The sequence below is a fragment of the Corvus kubaryi genome, unplaced genomic scaffold (assembly GCF_017639235.1).
Source record: "Corvus kubaryi isolate FWS band 111438036 unplaced genomic scaffold, C.kubaryi_AGA036_p1.0 37396, whole genome shotgun sequence".
Lineage (NCBI taxonomy): Eukaryota > Metazoa > Chordata > Aves > Passeriformes > Corvidae > Corvus > Corvus kubaryi.
The window spans coordinates 478,428-497,651 of record NW_024581135.1 but is presented as its reverse complement, the minus strand read 5'-3'; the positions used below and the strand labels follow the sequence as shown (position 1 = coordinate 497,651).

General features: G+C 47.6%; 1 protein-coding gene across 4 annotated transcripts in view; it reads right to left on the bottom strand.

Moving 5' to 3' along the window:
* ACVR1 (activin A receptor type 1) overlaps nt 1–19,224 on the bottom strand; it is a 47,977-nt gene that overhangs the window by 8,008 nt on the left and 20,745 nt on the right. For 3 of the 4 annotated variants that reach the window (XM_042040936.1, XM_042040935.1, XM_042040937.1), the window contains exons 2-7: nt 11,320–11,393; nt 10,467–10,733; nt 9,766–9,983; nt 6,825–6,924; nt 5,145–5,291; nt 2,796–3,071 (exon numbers count right to left, since the gene is read on the bottom strand). In XM_042040936.1, the coding sequence (XP_041896870.1) occupies nt 2,796–3,071; nt 5,145–5,291; nt 6,825–6,924; nt 9,766–9,983; nt 10,467–10,733; nt 11,320–11,371 (1,060 nt within the window). In that variant the 5' untranslated portion in view covers nt 11,372–11,393. Of the gene's footprint in view, nt 1–2,795; nt 3,072–5,144; nt 5,292–6,824; nt 6,925–9,765; nt 9,984–10,466; nt 10,734–11,319; nt 11,394–12,241; nt 12,347–19,224 lie in introns of those variants that run through there. The other variant, XM_042040934.1, reaches the window with a different exon arrangement.

Sequence of the window (19,224 nt, the reverse complement as noted above, 5' to 3'; positions counted from 1 at the left end):
GAAGAAAAACACTGCACGAAGGATACACACAAGTTACAAAAATAAAGCTGGAAAATAAAAAACATTGTATTTGCACCAGCTTGAAAAATAAACATCCTCAAGCAGATCTAAAATGAGTCAGACAAAACCACTCTACCTGGCTTCTACTAATTACTAAACATTTAAGCAGAGAACATTATGTGAAGGACTAAATTACCGTAAATTTGGAAACACAGAGAGCACTCATTTGGCCACAGTAAACAAAGAGCACTGCAAATTGAGCAGCAGTGGGTGCATGGCAGAGCCAAGCGACAGAGAGAGTGATGCAAACTCTCCCTAATTTCCTCAACAAATCTTCTGAGAATGACATACACTATTTACATTTAACAGGAGTTTATTTTAGGTGAACCTTAAAAGGCTTTTTACCTCAGTCCCACAAAAACTAACCCATCACCAGATCATTCATTTTCTTTTTTTCCAAAGAACAGTCTGTCCTTCACTGTAACAAAAATTTGGAAAACACTTTTCTACAACTCAAATGCACTTCAAGATATTTCAAGCTGACAAGAAAATGCTTATGGCACCTCTAGAAAGATCACAGAATCACAGAATGCTTTGGGTTGGAAGGGATCTTAAAGTTCATCCCATCCCACCCTTGCCATGGGCAGGGACACCTTCCACTAGCCCAGGTTGCTCCAAGCCCTGTCCAACCTGGCCTGGGACACTGCCAGGGATCCAGGGGCAGCCACAGCTGCTCTGGGCACCCTGTGCCAGGGCCTCCTCACCCTCATGGTCAAACACTTCTTATATTTAATGCAAATTGACCTTCTTTCAGTTTCAATCCACCTCCCTTTGGCCTATCACAACAAGCACTGCTAAAATGCTTGTCCCCACCCTTCTTGGGGACACCTTATGTACCATCTTATGACCCTAGACTGATAAGAAGTCTGCTCCCAGATCCAAGTACTTTTGTCAAATATTCGCACACACACTTACAGTTTAACGTACTATTTTAAATTCATATTACATTATATTATACAGTATGTATGGATTATAATTTTTCTTTTAAAAAAGCTTGCAACTGCAAACAAAGGTTAGAAACCACATTTCCTGGCAACTCTGAAAACGTCAAGACCTCGGAGAACACTTTGATAAAAATTGTAATAGTTCATCCAAACTGGGCAAAACAGATTCCACAGGCCGAGAGGTCAAAGGTTTACAACTGAGGGAGGCAAGTCAGCATCCCGCACACTACACACCAAGGAGGTGGGGCAATGAGGTCAGGGGACAGAGTGTTGTAACCTGGTTTCCATCACAGAGGCATCCAAGCTGTTTGGGAGCTGAGAAGCAGATCCTGCTCTACTCCAGGGTCTCTTTCCCCCAGGGAATTAACTGAGGGGCACTGAGCCCCTGGCAGAGCAGCTCTTGTCTGAAGATACCAATTCACAAAAAGGCACGAGCTGGTTTTACAAGACCCTTCCAGCACACTGGAGTAGCTGCTGCTCTGCCACAGCACTGCGTGCTGTCCCACAGAGTTGCTCAACTCAGCCCCAGCAGCAGGCACGTGCACTGCTTTAGAAGGACAAAGGCAGAACCTTTCCACAGCTGACAGACTGAGCAGCAATGACACCCATTCCTGGACTTTGTCACACAGCTTCTGCTTAGCCAGAGCATATCTGATCCAGCCAGTGCTGGTACTGCAGCTCCTGATCCTGGGAGTGCCATGGGCCAGAGCAGCTCTCAGCTCCAGATCCTGAGGCTGAGAGGAAGAGACCAGAGGACGGAAATAAGACAGAGCCTCACAGAAGAAAGGGCATGAATACATGCCAGAAGCAACAGATTGTTTGGTGAATTTCCCTTACAGAGGAGGAACATAGGAAGAATGTGACAGATACATGTCTGAGCAGCTCACATTTTAAAAAACAGCTATTTAACCACCATAAAAACTAATCAGAAGTGTTTACTGCTGTGCTCTCCTGGAAAAATCTCTCAAACATCTGAAGCCTCTAGATAAATAGTGTAGTAGATTTCACTGTACCAGTGCCATATCAATCAATGCCAGGATGTGCTGTCCCTCCTCAGAGTCAAGTACAAATTTATTTAAAAGCCAGTCTCTGAAGCTTTATATTTTCAACTTACTGCTCCATTTGTTACTATTCCCATGGCAAATTTCCAGAGACCCAGGTATGTGGCTTTCATGTTTTCCCTGTGTGTATCTCCAGTCCCTCAGGCACAAGTGATAGAAACTATGCAGTAGAATTATTATGCTAAAAATTCCCATCTCCTGATATACTTTTTGCCTAGGCAATGGTGCCCCAATACTGTTCTACCACTATTTTCTCCCTCGTCTTCAGAGGAAAGAAAAGAAAGTTATTGTCAGACATCCCTCCAAGGTGTGAACAAGCCACACTGCTGCAACTGCTCCTCAGCACCTGCACATCAGGCTTCAAACCAGCTGGTCCGAGGGAACCCACTTCTGGGCTCACAGAATGATCTGCACGACTCAAGCTGGACAGAGCTACGGCACTGGGACAGCGAGCACATGGCTCAGACTGACTGTGGGAGGACACACATTATCTCAGAAATGAAGTCTAATCCCTGCATCCTCTGGGATCCGGGAATGGGATTTAACCATGGAAACCCAAAACTCCCAAAGAGAGTGGTTGGGCTGCAGGCGCCACCTGGCGGCCGCCGCGGGGAGCACCAGCGCAGGGAGGGGCAGCGCGGGGCCACTGCGGGGCCACTGCGGGGCCACTGCAAGGTCCTGCAGCTGCAGCCACCCAACACCCTCTGCACGAGCAGGGAGCTGCGCTCACCCAGGTCGGCGATGCAGCACTGCCCGTTCTTCTTGACAAGGATGTTCTTGCTCTTGAGGTCGCGGTGCGAGATGGCCGGCTTGCCCTGCGTGCCGAAGATCTCGATGTGCAGGTGTGCCAGGCCGCTGGCGATGGACAGCACGATGCGAAGGCAGCTCACCGTGTCCAGCGTGGTCAGCTGCAGGTAGTCGTACAGAGAGCCCATCTCGTGGTAGTGCGTGATCAGCCACAGCTGCGTGCTGGAGTTCCTGGAAGTCATATCAGATGCAATAAAACCTAGAGCGACAGAAGGAGAAACAAGAAAATAAATTGACAGAGATCCTTCAAGACGCCCTGAAAAAAGCAGCTCAGCTGGTTAGAGCAGGGTGCTGATAACGCCAAGGTTGTGGGGTTGATCCCCGTACAGGCCACCCACTTCAGAGCTGGACTTGCTGACCCTTGCAGGTCCCTTCCAGCTCTGAATGCTCTGTGATACTGTGCATCAATACTGCTGGCCCCTCTTGCAATGCAGACTTGTTTAATTACAACTGCACTGCAAACGACTGCAGGTACCACTGTGATGAAAACAAAGCCAACAAAGGCTGGAAATCTAACTCGCATCTATTCACAAGAACCCATTTATGTATTGTCAGTCGCACCGAACAACTACTTGTTAGGACCACACACTTCAAAAATACTTTTATTTTTCCCTCTTTTTGAGGGGGGTGGGGAAGTTCCCAGTCAAACAGAAACACCCCAAGTCTGTAGCACATTTGCTGCTGCCCAGTTGAGAGGGTCACACTGGAAAGCAGCAACACCTCACAAACATCAAGCCATTAACAACCATTTCCATTTTTAGAGCCCACAGGCAGCCAGTGCAGTCTGCTCAGAAAAGGGTTGAATGTGTAGTCTAGCCACAATGATCTTCTACGAAGAAACAGAGAAAGTTTTCTGTTCAAAACCCATGAACCTCAAGAACTGCCTTCAAAAATGTCATATCTTAAAACTGAACCCCAAATTCAGGAAAGCTCCCTTCCTGTCACCTCTGCATATATCCACATAGTGACCTCAACACCTTTAGCTGGGAACAACCGAAGTTTTATTCCCAAGTCAAAGGAACAAACCACGATTGTTAAAAGCTCACATACATTTGTCAGAAAGAACACCCACTGCTTTCTCCCCTAAAGTCAGACTTGTGCACAATGTGACATTTCTGTAACCTGTGATATTGTTTAATATTGCATCTAAAAAAGTCTCTAAAATAGCCAACAAATTTGACAGTTATCAAGAAAGACTAAACACAGGCAGAGCACCAAGGGAATTGTGCAATGTAATTTCAGCCAAGCCACTTGCTCTCTCAGGAAGGGAAGTTCAATAATTCACATTTCAGGAGGCCACCAAATTATTTTTTGTAGTAACAAAGGAACTGCTTCAGGAAACAGACAAATGTCTAGCAGGATGAGCTACAGAGCCAGGGAACATTCTCTGACAGGAAGCAAGAATAAGAAGCCGAAGGAAAACTGACTGAAGACAGATTTTGGGTGAGGCAGTGTCAGCACTCAGAAAATGTGCTGCTGCTTTTATTTGCAGAGGTGGCACACTGGTGACAGAAGGGCATGTCTATTAGGAATCAAAGGGCTGCTTAGATCTCAGCCAAGGCCCAACATAACAAAGCCATTTTCCCAGTTCTTAGAATTGAGCACATGAAGTATGAGTGATGCACAAGGTTCATTTACTTCCATATTTACAGGGAAACAAGATACATCATGCAGCTATAGCTGAAATTTAAACATCAAAGGACCTTACTCACCCTGAGTGCTCTCTCACCCTGAGCAGAACAGTCAAACAAAAGAGAATACTGGATTCATATTGCACTTTACTCAGTCATAAGGAAAAGTATTCAAATCCTTAAATCTCATTATAAACTCCTCCCCACCTTTTCTCCCTCCATTTCTGCAGGGAAACTGAGATTACAACCAAACACGGATCCACCAGAACTTCCCCTGACACACCGTGCAGGACTCTGCAGTGAGAGCTGCAAGAGCCAGTCCCTCCCACAGGGGTCTGTGGCACCTCCACTGTTTTCTGTGTGCTCAGCTGCCAACACCTGATTCATCTGGCTGATTAACTGCTTCCTGCTGGAATATTGCAAAGCAACAAGTCACAGCTGCTATGACACATTCCCCATTTGAGACTCAGCCCCCCCGGAAGTCTCTCCCTGAAAATTTCCCTTCAGCTATTTATCACAACACAAGAACCTAGAGACTGTGAGATGCCTGGTGAGTGTGCAGTTCTTCACAAGTGACCTGTGCAGGTAACTCACCTTTACACCTGACACACCAGGATACAGAATGTGCTTGTCCTACTTACCTAAAATATTCTCGTGCCGCAGCAATACAGTGTTGTACAGCTCAGTTTCCCTGAACCAGGACTTTTCATCCCTAGAAGAGAAGATCTTCACAGCAACATTTTCTCCTTGCCACTGACCCCTCCAAACTTCTCCATAACGGCCCTTTCCTGGCAGGGGAAACAACACAGGAGAAGCTGTCAACAACAGCTGCCTTCACCAAGCAGAACTCGATTGTCATGAACCAGATATCACACCAGCGTGGTCTGATCACCCCTGCACGCACTTCTTACTGCTGGAGTCACACTGTGCTCCAGCATCCCTCATTACTCCTGTTTGTTTTGACTGCAAGCCCTGTGAGTGTGGATCTCTCCCCACCAGTGCAGTACAGAGGGTTTGAACTGGGAAGTGTCACCATTCAACAACCAGCAATAAAAGTGCTTTTGCAGCTGAAGTGACTTAGGCAGCACATGGCAAGGTCAGTGTGCACAACACAAAGCTGTGAATTCTGCAGCTAGGACGACAGGAAGGAAATGTAATGCTGGGGACACAGGCTTTACATTCCTAGTACATCATCAGCCCTTGCAGAAACACAAAATGATGATTTAAAGAAAACAAAAACCCAAACCCACCCACAAACAAAAAAAGGATTAACAAAACCACCAAACCCCAGCAGAACCGAGCCCTGTCCTGTGGCAATCAGGACACACTGTCTGCAAGCCAAGCTTTTTACCCAATAGCTGAGAAGAAGAGAATGAAATTATCAAGTATCGAGCACCATCTTGGACAAGGCACACTAGAGCAGTTCTGGCTGCTACCATTTCCAGTGCAGCCCACATATGATGGCCTCAGGCATGGGGCCATGAATTGTGCCAGACCTGACAACTCCAAACACCCAAATTCTGCCCTTCCTTGCTCTGCTGTTCCATGTCCTTCAGAGGCTCATGGGAGCAAGCAGCAGGTTCCCTGAACAAAGACACCCAGGGCTGAGGTCTCAGTGCTGTCACTCCAGAGACACCTCCTGCACAAGCACTTTCATCTGTTTCCGCCTTACAGGCTAATACACAGAGCCCCCAGAAATGGTGCCAGCCTGAGCTAACCTGGGAGCAGGCCTCTTTCCAAGGACACACGCACTCACTCACATGTATGCACACAAAAACATGCCACAAGTACAATCACCATGTATGTCCTACCCTACAGTTCCTCATCAAGAGGAACTGCAGAGCATCAGAGGATGCACACTTGGATTTCAGGCAGATGTGAACATCTGTGCCTACTCAACACAACACTGAGACAAAAGCAAAGAAACACTGCTAAACTGTAGGCCCAGTCCTTACAAATGCCTAAGTTCATCTGTCACAGCTGGGCTTGATTGAACACCCTGATGAGTTAAATCTTCTCGGGACTTACAGGAAGCTGTTAACCCACCCCAAATTCAAGTCACCAAAGCAGCAGCACAGAACATATTCTAGCCCTTTTTCTTATTAAAATCAATCATTCTCATGCCTTCCTCACCTCTTCAGTGCCAGGACAGCATTTTGGCTCAATGTCAATGCCTCCAGGTACCTTTGACCCAAATGCTTCCTAAACTCAGATGCAACACTACTCAATTAAGAATAAAAATACGCTGAAGAAAAATTCAATGAATCCTTAAAATTAACACTAAAGCCCTACAAAAAACTAAACACCCAGAAGACACTGACCTACACACTCCACAAGGGTAATCTGGCGAGCCACCGTTCTTTGCACCAAGAAAGGAAGTCCAGAGCCACTTCCAGATGTGCAGGAATGGTCCAACAAATCCTGTTCAGAAGGAAACGCAGAAGTTTAGAACCCGTGAGAAACCCCATTTTTCCCTGTTTACAAAGGACAGGTTAGGTTAAAGCTTGGGGGTATCTCTGTGGCTCTGGGGATGCCATTTGGTCACTCGGGGTCAAAGAGCATTTGTTTAGTAAGTCATTATTTGTTTAGTAAGTGGAATAGGACAATAGATGTCTGTGAACTGGAAGTGCACTCCTGGCCTACAGGCTATCCTCTGTCCTAAGATTCTACCCTTTTTCAGCACTTCACTCTTCTTTCACTTACCTTATGTCCTCTCAGTTCTCTTTCTGGTACCTCTTTCAAACAAATATGGTTAGTATCAACTGTTCTCTCCCAAAAGTTTCTGTATCTGGCAATAATCTCAGCACCTCAAAAATAACTAAACTTCCTTTGATTTCTGTACTTGAAACCTTTATCCCTATGCAGGTGGGCAGGCCCTGGGAACACTAGGGCTGGAACAAGCAAGCACCCCAAAACTGAGCCCTTCTGGGAGGGCTGGGCCAGCAGATGGGTGTGCACAGCCACCCAAGCCCCCTTAACCCACACACCACCCACCCCACTCCTGAGCCTGGATTTATGGAACCACGGATCCCTCAGAGCAGAGCTGCAGCGGAGCAGGAGGCTCTGCAGGGGGCTGCAGCCATCCTCCCTGTCCTGCTCCTGCAAGCCCCACTTGGCTCCTGACTTGGCAACCACTGGCACACCGCTGCTTACCTGCACCCAGGGCCACTTGGGATGCGCTCTGAGGCAGGTACATGGGAGACTTTGGGCCAGACTATTCAAGCTTAGTGCAGGTATTTACCTACACAAGATCTGGCATTGATATTCCAGAAAAACTTCTGTAACAAATCTTTCTTAAAAGCTTTGTCACTTTCTGGTATTTTTAGCACACAGAATGCAGACTTTGCTTAAGAACGCTTATAATAAACATGAGTGAGATCTTGATTGAATGTTAAAATCCCATTAGGCTTGTAAAATGCTAATGCCAGCTACTTTTACAGCCAGGACTTTTGTATTAGTTCAAAGTATTAACAACTATTCCTGGACTTTTTCTTTACCAAGGAAAATAGGATAAAAAAGCCTAAGTATAATCAACTTTCTATTATTTCCAGAAAACTGCATTGCTGGGCTTGAACCAGAAAGCAGCAGCAGAAATCTCATCTCTTCTAACAACCTCTTAATGAGTGCTCAAGAAAAAGATAATCTAGGAGTGACAGAGACTACCTTACTTTTTAACATGAACTGGGGGCTCATTTTCCTTCCTGCTTGCAACAGAGGCAAAAAAAAGAAACAAAAACAAAAAACCACCCCCAAACTTATCTACAGCAACTGTAAAAACAAGATTTGAAGAGGCCAGAGCTCCTTCCATGCCCACTAAGCAGCTTAGGGTTTTAAGCACTTGCTACACTGCAGATACTAATCCTAAATGTAAACTTATCTAATGTGTGACAAAACCAGTGACTTAAAACACAATGGAGAAGAAAAATCTGGGATCTAAAAGACTTGCTGTTTAGGTGAACGTTTAGGCACAGGAACTACCATTTACTTTTTGTGCATCAGCCACACTCAGAGGCAGAGCAGCGGCGCTGGCACCATCGCTCAGAGGGTCTGACAGCTCCACCAGACCAAGCAAGCCCTCACAGCTCCCAACTCCTCCCAGCTCTTTGAAACAGAATTCTGATTTATTCTTTGTGGTTTTATCACCATTTCCAAGTAACACTAAATAACTAGAAGTACAAAAGGTTTGCAAATGGCTTGAAATGATCTTGCACAGGTAAGACAGAAGAGCTGATAAAAGCTGCAAGTCAGTGCTTAAAGACAGGTCATCAGTTGCACACATGCCTGGGCCATGGTGAATACATCAAGACTGGCTGTTTTAAACCAGTAACACAGAGTCAAGCCTCGTGGGCTGATTAAACAGAGCCAAAGGCATCAAAAAAAAGGAAAAAAAAATATCAACGGACATAGGCCACTCTTCAACCCTGCAGTGAAAGCACATTATGGTCGGACAGCACCAAAACAGAAAATGTTTTCCAGCCTCTTAATGTTGGGGACATTTTATCTCAGCAACGCAAGGAGAAGAAAACTCTGCACTGCTTCAGAAACAAACACTCCATCTGCATGAAGCTTTACTTGCTCTGCTCAGATAAAGTGAGGGACAGCTGCTGGGACATTTGTGCTCTGGCCTAAGGGAAGGGGGAAGGGACAGTCAGCCTGCAGAAAGGGAACGATTTCCAGCCCACTATATTTTCCAGAGACCGTGTGAACAAGAGCTTATTTTGAAAGCTGAGCTTTGAGTAAGCACTGCACGTTTCTTAGAACTCCCACTGCTCTTCTATCAACAAAATGTCACTGATATCCCAGTCATCCCAGAGTCCTGCTACCAAGATCATGGCAGTCAGGTCTGAGGGTTTTAAACGTCAAAATTATCTGTATTTTCTTTCTTTCTCACCTAGCATCACATCTTTTCCAACCCTTCAGGCTGTTGTATATCAAACATGCAGCACAGTTCTTCACCTCTCCCATTACTGCAGCCCACCCAACAATCAGGCACACTCTGTCTTGATGTGCTGAAATTGTTTCCAGAACATGAACAGTTTAGAGGAACTCTCCAGGTCAAAAGACCTACACTTGCCAAACCCATCTTTTGGTTAAAATTCATTAATACTAGTTTTGGGAGCACAGGAATGGCACCACTCAAGTCCTGAGGCCAAGGGGCATCCCCTGGCAGCAAAAGGTCCTCTTAGCGATGTGGCCACATGGAAGGAAGAGAGGGGAGTTTGGAAGTGAGGAAAGCTCACACCCTGCACACGGGTCACTTACTGCCAACGTGCTGTCCCCCACGTTCGAGGCGATGAGCCCCTCGATTGTGCCGTACTCTGCATCCCTGGAATTGAGCCTCTCCATGTGGTTTTTCTGTATTCTCCGGATGATCAGCACAGCTACTGCAGAAAAAACTATCAACACTACCACAGGAGCTAGGATAACGATGATTAGTGTTTCCATGCTGTAACCTGCAGCTTCTCCTTGAAAGGTTTGCCCTTGGAAAAGAGGGGGAAGGGAAAAAGTGTGAAAAAAGAGAAAACAATAAATTTGCAGGTTCCCAGAGAAAGTCTTTAAACCCATTAGCACTGACACCAACCCTTACCTCGGTACCCACCCAGCCTGCCAGAAAGGCCTTGCACAGCCAGGTGGGAGCACACACCTGGCACGGAGGATGCGCTCCCTGTGGAACAGCACAACCCCCACCTGCACTGAGCCACTTCCCACAGGCAGTGCCTCCACCCTGACCCCAACCACACACTGCAACCCCCTCACTACCCCAGCCACAGGGACCAGTCAACCCATGGGCATCAGATGTGTGCCAGCAGGCTCCAGGGGGGGGACCAGGGCACCAAGGGTGTCCTGCACCCACAAAACCCTTCCTTCAGCCAGCACTGGAGCCATCTCTCTCCAACCACAGCAGATCAAAGCCAAGCCCCTATTCTTCCTCAAAATGCACTGCCAATTAATTAAGCTCCCACCTTTGGAAGAGGGCAGCTGCGCAGTGATGTTCATGTTGCACAGGTGTCCCTGGCAGCACTCCACAGCCTGGTTGGGGGATGGAGGCGTTTTGCACGTCATTTTCCGCTGTTCGTAGACCTGGAAGCAGCCTTTCTGGTAAACCTTAGTCCCGTCATTAATGCTCAGGGAAGCAAAGCACCGCTGGCCTTGGCACCGATCCCCATTCCCACAGGACATGCCTTCACACACACATTCATAGGGGACCATCTTGAGCTTCAGTTCATCATCTGTAAAAGGGAAGAGTGGAGGAAAAAACATCATCCCATCATCCCAGTCTTAATAGCTTCAGTTAGAGGTAACGAAATCATTAGATAATAAAATCTGCTTAAGGGAAGAGATACTGTTTTCAGATAGTGCTGAAGAACCACTAACTAGGAGGTAACAATTCTAATTCAGCTATTTCAGCATGACAAAGACATACCACAGCAGACACAAGAGACCTCGATCAAGTAAGTTAAAATTTAAAACTGAGAAAACCAAGTTACTCCCTTGTTACAAGTTACAAGCCTTTATTCAATGTTTTCCAAAGGCTGTTTGGGAAGTAGTGAGTAAACATCTTTCAGGAGCTCATCTCTCAAAACATCCAAGAGATCTTCAAATGCACCATTCCTGCCTTTCCATGGCAGTGGAAATACTACTCCCCTTTTCCTGAGGCAAACCGTAAACTCACTGCATGTCAGAAAAGCTTCACGTGCACACAGCTGTGTAAACCAGTTATGGGAGTCACTTTCCAAACCCAATGCCCTTCCTGGAGCAATCAGGGAAGAGTTAGCAAACACCCCACTGAAAATTCTGACCCCACACAGCACTCACCTTGCCAGCTCGGAGATGGGAATGCCATCACCATCAGTACAGGGAGAATCATAACTCCATCAACCACCCTGCAGCTGCAGAAAGGAGAGACATGAGAGCTCTGTATGCTTCCACTGCTGTCTACAAATGCAACCACCCCAAAATCAGCGTTTAGCAATGTCTTTCATCAATTCTTTACACAAAACACAACCCAAGGTTGATTGGTCTCCTTTTTAACTGTGTCTTGTAATTTCCTTCACTTACAAAATTCAAACATTTACTGCAACTTCTTTTTAGATTCACAGAGACATCACATGCAACTACTGGGTAGATAGAGAAGCTTGTAGTAGGAAAATATGAACCCTCCTAGTAGCAAGCAGGAATGTAATACAGATGATACATTCTTTGAACCAGTTATTAAAAAGTTAAATTATTATGAAATTAGAAGGTGGTATGTAAAAGTGTATTATCTGGGCTTTGAGGGGAAACAGAAAATACCTCCACCAGAAAACTCAGAATAACTTCCATTAACCAGCAAAAACCATTGCTGGATGCCAAGAAAAAGATTGAGATGTATTTAAGGAAGATGCTGCTCTCTGAAGAGTAATTTCCCAGTTTAAATTGCTTCTCCAAGGATTTTCCTTTCAATAGGCCAAGTACATTTCCCTGCTGCTGAAGACAGGTAACTACATCTTGTGCAACAGTTCAGGCTGATTCCAGCATAAAGCAGAGGCACATGCTCCCTCTAAAACAGGAAATGAAGGAGTGAATTTGCCTTTTTATTTCCAATCTTTGCCAGGATACTTGGTTTCTACAAGAAAACAACAGACCACTCTTTACTCCACTTTTTACTGTGAAACAAGGCTTCTGAAAAGAAACTTTTCTGCAGTTTCTTAAACTCAGTTCTCTCAGGATTTAACCCAACACAGGGCTAGTGACTCACAATGGTTTGTCTGTCCTGTGCTGGTCAGTTCCTCCAGAGACTCTCTGGCCTAGTCGCATGCCACAAAATTCCAGTCAAAAGCAGCAGCAAGCAGTAGGTGCAAACCAAAGTTCCTCTCCTTGACAAGGCACTGAGCCATTACCATGCTCCTTACGTGCAAGTATTTGTCTTCATTTCTCAGATTTAATTCTAGCGAAGGAGATGAAAATTGAAAATAAATCTGATATTGCCATTTTCCTTTCAGATCTCTTCTTGTGCCTTTTCAAATCATTAGCACTTTTTAAGTGCTCAGTGATGAAAGCCAAGCCATTACCTCTGTATTTATTTCCTGACGTGGATTTGTTTTCAGTAATTGATTCATCACCAGTTAAAATTATCATAAATTTCTGACCCCAAGCATGCACTTTTGGCCTTCACAGAAAGGCCCAGGCAGCGCTGACCACCTCATCTCCCAGAGCAACACTATCCCTTCCAAACACCCATTCCCCAAGAAACCTTCCCTTATTTGTCCTTGACACACCCCAAGGCATCCTTAACACATGCCAATATTTAACCTTCAACAATCATGCTGGAAACACGATCAAAGGAAGTTAAACAGCATGAGCAGGGAGCAATCCATATAGGGAGTTTACAGCAGAGGAGAGCTATCCCAAAGAACCACTAGCGGCTCAATGCTCCAGGTCAGCTCAAAGGGGTGCGCTGCTCCCAAGGCAGGGTGGTGTCGGCCCCCTCCGCACGCTGCCCTCGGCACAACAGCCCGGAGCAGCCCCTTCCTGGCCCTGGGCCTGCCAACTCAGCAAGCCTGGACAAAGGTGGCTCCTGGGACCTGCGCTCTCGTTCCACACACTGACAGTTCAAAGACCCAAAGCCACCCCAGGCGCTGCACGGATGGGAGCAGGGGGAGCGCTCCAGGGACCCCAGCAGGGACAGGTCCCCCAGGAGAGCCTTTCAGACAGCAGGGACACCCAGCTCGAGGAAAAGGCGCTTTAAAAAGGCAAAAACTGAGTTTAACATTGCTGGGCAGGTTCAGAGGTTAACTAGCAGCACCAGCAGCTGCTCAGGCATAGCCAGCTCCTCCGCAGGTAACTCAGGGCTGCAGCCTTGGGGCCCAGTTCAAACCAGCATGGGTTGTTTGGTGCTGGTGGGAGGCGTCGCACCTCTGCGACACGCGGGGCGGCCCTGAGACCCCACACGCCACGACCTCCCTCACCAGGGCATCCGCCCTTGGCGCTCCAGCCCTTCTCCTGCCAGAGCCGGCTGGGGGAGAGCACGAGGGCCCTGCAGCGAGCCCAGCGCCGCTCTCCCAGTAAAGGAGGCTGAGCACACGAATGGGCAGCTGGCTACAGTGCTGGGACTGGAGATACAGGAAGCACACAGCCGTCCAAACACTGGGAAAACTCTGCAGCTGCATGTACTTATCTGGTGTCTTTTCAAGCAGTTTGAGTTCCCGAAAATAAAGAAACAAATATACACAAGTATGTTTGTACACACAAGCCCCTGCCCTGTATTTCTCAGAGGGAGGATGAGGATGAGGATGGAAGTCAGACCCATGCCCCCACAAAGAGGCAAACAAAACATACTGGACTTTTAACAGATTTTATGCATTCCACAGCATGCATGGTCCTCCCGAGGAAAAAGCCCGATACTTCAATTTAAACCCTGCTTCTATGAAACTGCTCTTGCAGTCATTCATTTTCCAAAAAGCCTCAAGGAATACCTTGTCTGCTGTTGCTGAGAAGAGCTTGTGCACAGCTGTGCACAGAAGACCTATAACACACCCACCCACGTGTCCTCAGCGCCAGCCCAAAGCCTGCACCACGTCCCTGCAGGCCAGGACACTCTGGGGCTTTGGCAGGGGCTCACAGCCCTCAGCATGGCCCAGCCACACCACCTCAACTGGGCCGGCTGCGGTGGGAGACTGGAGGAAGGAAGGAGCTGGGAGGGAGACTCTGACCCTTACAAAATACTAATTTTCCCTCAAAAAGTTATTTGAGAACATGAGTTCAAAGGTGTTGTTCCCACTGCTTAAAAAAAATTACTTTTTCAAAGCAATTAATGCACATAGATAAGCACCAAAGTCTGGTTCTAGTGACATCGGCAAGCACACTCCTTCCAGTTACTGCTTGTTTAGAGAGAAAGAAAATACACATTTTAATGTAAGGAACAAAACATTCTTTAATAAATCCCCACAGAAAATTCCTATGGATTTAAAGGTCCATGAGATATCCAGTTACTATCTAGTGTTTGAATTCACAAGAACTTTTTTCCCAAAGGAAGGGTTGGGATTAAACCCAGATAAATAAAGAGGAATTAACAAGCAACCAGCAAAAAATACACAAAAGGTATTTTCCTTTCTAAACAAAAGGATGTTTGCTGTTTGACTGGAGCTGCTGGCCGTGCCCTATGGAACCGCAGCACAGCGGCAAGAGCCACTAGAGGGCATTGGGAACATGGGCAGGGATCCCAGCGCTCAGCATACAGGGATCAGCGATCCCAGGGCTCCAGGACACGCTCCACACACAGCGATGCAGGGATCCCAGTGTGCCACACTCCATACCCACAGAGACAGGGATCCCAGTATCCCATGCCATACTCCATATGCAGCAGTACTGGGTACCACAGGGCAGAGCTGGAGGCCGGACACTGTGTCTGAGCTTCAGCCACATACAGGGCAAAGTGGATCATTTGGGTTTAACTTCCTCCTGCAAAAGCACATTATCACTGGAAAACCAGAACTTGCTATCGATGGAAAACTCTCTTTCAAAGTGGCAGCTCCCAGATTTCCAAACAAACCTGCCATGTGGTGCAGGCAAAGAAGGGACCCTGGCTCCTGGGCAGGCCAGCATCTGCACCAAGGGCAGCTTTGGATTCTGAAGGAGTCCCTTAAACTGGCTTTGGAAGCCCAAATGAGCAATAAACCAAGCACAAGACAGATGTAACACTTGGTGAAGACACCCAACATAGCACAGACACACAACTGGCTTAGGTAACAGAGTCGATAGAATCCTTATGGTTTGTAGTCATAAAGTCCCAAGACTGCAAAATCCACCCTGAAACCCCAATGCCTGTTCCACTTTGACAGCTAATGTTGCTCTCTCTTTTCTTCCTAAGAAAACTGTCTGTGTCCTGCCAAATTGTTCCTGTATGGCCTCACAGCAATGTGGGGTGAAGTTCTGTACTGGGACTGTCGGGACAGCAGCAGCAAAAAGCCACAGGGGAGAGAAGAACCAGTTCAGACAACCCGAAACACCACAAGGACCCCCACAGGCACCGGCTGTTGGGAAATGGCCTTTAGTCCCCAGTGCCACCATTGAGCACAGACCGTGCCAGACAGAGTGAGCCCATTAGTGCAGAACCTTCAGGTTGCATTTCATCTCCATATGACACAGACATGGGAACATGAACCATAAGAGCAGCTCAGACTTTCCAGATGAGATCAGAAGCACCCAGATATCGCTGACAGTCCCAGTGGCCCCCTGCCAAGAGCCCAAGGGCTGTACATATTTGGCATGTACCTCACCAGATTCCTATCAAAAGAAAACATCCATAATACTGGATCACAGTTGTGCTATCCACAACAGCCACACACGAGCTGAATTCATCAACAGCTGTGTCTTCAGAAGGAGAAATGTGCATTTAAAAGCAGTAATTCACAGCTTGCTCTTTAATTGAAGCTCACACAAAGGCGATGCAATCCCCAAGCAGCCCCACAAAGGCATTCCTTTCGTCGGAGAGCAACAACCTTGGGCAGTCCTTTCTTATTATCTAAACTTGGTTGCCAGAATTCAGAAAATGGAAGTCAGCCACCAACTCCATTTGGTACCCACCTGCAAATGCACAAGGCACACATCCACATATCACAGCGCCAAAAATGTGCCAAAGTGCCACCCAGAAAGACCAAATGTCTCAGATTCAAGTGACCGCAAACACGGAGAGCGCAAAGGATGGGATACTGGCTCTTCTGTCCTTGCATACAAAGCAAAATCACAGCACTGCTGACTAAGAATAAAACCACCACACAGAAGGCAACTACACAGTGTAAAGTGTCCTGGACATTTCTCCTGGTCAGTAACTCTGACAGGTTCATAAAGCGCCAACCCCTGGGTTCTTATAAGGAAGAGGTAGCAAAGCACGAGCGTCACATATAAAAATAAACCCCTGCTCGCTCTCCCTCCTGGCACATACAAGTACAGGTCCATGTGCCGCCCGTGCTGGAGCCCACAGCTCCAGCTGACACACCAACTGCAGGAATGGCCTGGCATGGGACAAGAGGCTCACAGTGACAGAGTGGGGGGAACAGACACATGACAATACAGGACAACACAACCACTTATCCCAGAAAGAAAAAAGCCTTTACTAGGGAAAGGAGTGAGCCAGAAGCAGCATCAACCCCTTCCTGAGCAGTGTGGGGAAGGCACAATCACACACAGCCTCTCCTTTAACAGAGGGGAGGGCAGGGGCTCTCATGCAACCCCTGGGGAACAAGCAGACCAGCTGAAGGCCCAGCATGCACAAGTAGCACAGAAAACACCAAAAGTAATTAGACAGCTTCCCCATGCAGGGCAACTGGGGAGCAGGGGGACTTCTGAACTTGTATATGGGCTGGAGCCAATGGTCTACTCAACCAGACAGAGTGCTGAGTCCCAAACTGGGGTCACCCCAGGCAGTGCTCCATGCTGGGCCAGAGCAGCTGGAAACCTGGGAAAGGCCCTGGGAGTGCTGGTGAAAGCAGCTGAACATGAACCAAGGTGTGCTCAGGTGGGCAAGGCCAAGGGCACCTGGCTTGTATCAGCCATAGTGTGACCAGCAGGACCAGAGCAGTGCCCATCCCCTGTACTGGCTCTGCTGAGGCACCTGCAATCCTGGAGGCAGTTCTGGGACCCGCTCAATGAGAAAGACACTGAGAGGCTGGAGTATGTCCAGGGAAGGGACTGGAGCACCAAGAGTGGCTGAGGGAGCTGGGGGAATCCAGCATGGAGAAAAGGAGGCTCAGGGGGGACCTTCTAGCTCTGCACAACTCCCTGACAGGAGGGGGTAGCCAGGGAGCATTGGGATCTGCTCCCAGGGAACAGGGACAGGACAAGAGGAAATGGCATCAAGATGTGCCAGGGGAGGCTCAGGTTGGATACTGGGGAAAATTCCTTCATGGAAAGGGTTGTCCAGCCTTGGCACAGGCTGCCTGGCACTGTCCAGGGCAGTGGTGGAGTCCCCACCCCTGGAGGGATTTAAAAGCTGTGTGGATGTGGCACATTGGATTAGTGGTGGCCTTGGCAGTGCTGGAAGAATGGTTTGACTTCATGATCTTAGACGGCTTTTCCAACACAAACCATTCAGTGTTTCCATGTGGGCAGCAGAACCTCCCTGTGGCTGCAGGAGACAGAACACAGAAGGCTCTTGCCCCATGGTGGAAGCTCAGGCTGTGTGGAGATATTGCATCAGTACAGGGGTCTTAGGCAACCCACTGACAGATGGCTTACTCAAACAATGAAGCAAGCACAGATACTTTTATACTGATCTGCAACTTCCCAGTACCTTTGAAGCCGCATGTGTATTTCCATATCATTTGTTGCCTTGTGGGGTAAATAAATTCACCAGAATGCAACTATCAAGGATTAGCATTGCCCCATGGAACAGCTTTCCCCTGCAGAGCCTGCATACAGCAACATCCCTTAAAAAGCCCTCATTCACAATGTCACTATCTATGGTTCACTGACCATGCCACTGCTGGGAGCACCTGGAAAGTAAAGTGTGCAATTCCACACGTGCAGAGAAGCAGCACACAATGAACACGTAGGGGTTTGCAGGTCCATGAGCCACTCAAGGGAATGCTCAGGTTCAGGTTTCACCTTACACGAACGTGCCCAAGGCACTGCACAGGTATCTGCTCAAGACACACATGAATTACTGTGGCTTCTCACGTATCTCACATATAAACAAAGGTGTTATTTTATTATGCTACACATTTCCTTGCTGTACAGGTATTCTTACATGGCACACAGACAGCTCCTATCAGAGGGGAACACTGCATTCTGTAACTACCAGGAAAAAGACTCCACTGCACAGCTGCAAAGCTCCTTAGACACTTTCCCTGCCAGACACAAGTCATAACTATAGACAACCCTGAATACCACTCTGCCAAGGCCATTCTAGATGCCCACAAAGTGAGGAAAATCCCTATCAACATCTGGTGACTTCATCTGCGCTGAGACCTGGGGCTTAGGAGGCAAGCAAAGCACCCCTGCACATCCTGCTGCCAGACATGGCACTTTTCCCCTGGAATGGTTCTCTCTTCAAAGACAGTAGACTCTCACATCTCAACACAGAACTGCCAATGAAGATACAAACTCTATCCAAACAGAACACCTGGATTTATCCAGCAGCTATGAGTAAGTCCCAAAACACAAATATTTTCACCTGAGAGATTATCAGGAATTGCCTGTAAAAGCTGTTCCTGAATAGTTTAGGAAAAAAAGATTAAAATAACCACACAAACCCAAAATGCACACAGTAACAGTGACTTACTTTTAACTTACTCAAAACCTACCTCTCCAAGCCTTGGCCTGCTTTCCTCCAACCAGCACTACTGCGTTTATTCCAGATGTTATCTGTGCAGTGTGTGATGAAGGAGCTCAGGGAGAAACACAAAACTTGCAGGCATTTCAGGATTGCCCATCACACACTGCTCCTCTTGTATCTTGGTCTGTCCTGACAGGGGGAGAACAAGGAGGACGGGCACAAACACTCAGCCCCACTCCCATGTGCACAGCAAGGGCACAGTCTGGTACGGCACCAGTCAGTGTCACTGGGATTTGGTTTGGCAGCCCCTGGGGACCAGCGCAGGGCACCGCAGAGCCCATCCAGGCGCAGCCCCAGCGCACTGTCATGGCCCGAGCAGCTCCTGCCCCAGCAGCCCCCAGCCCGCAGTGAAAACACAGGGCCAGCCCCCGGGAACCCACAGAGCCGGCATCACCCCTGCTAAACAC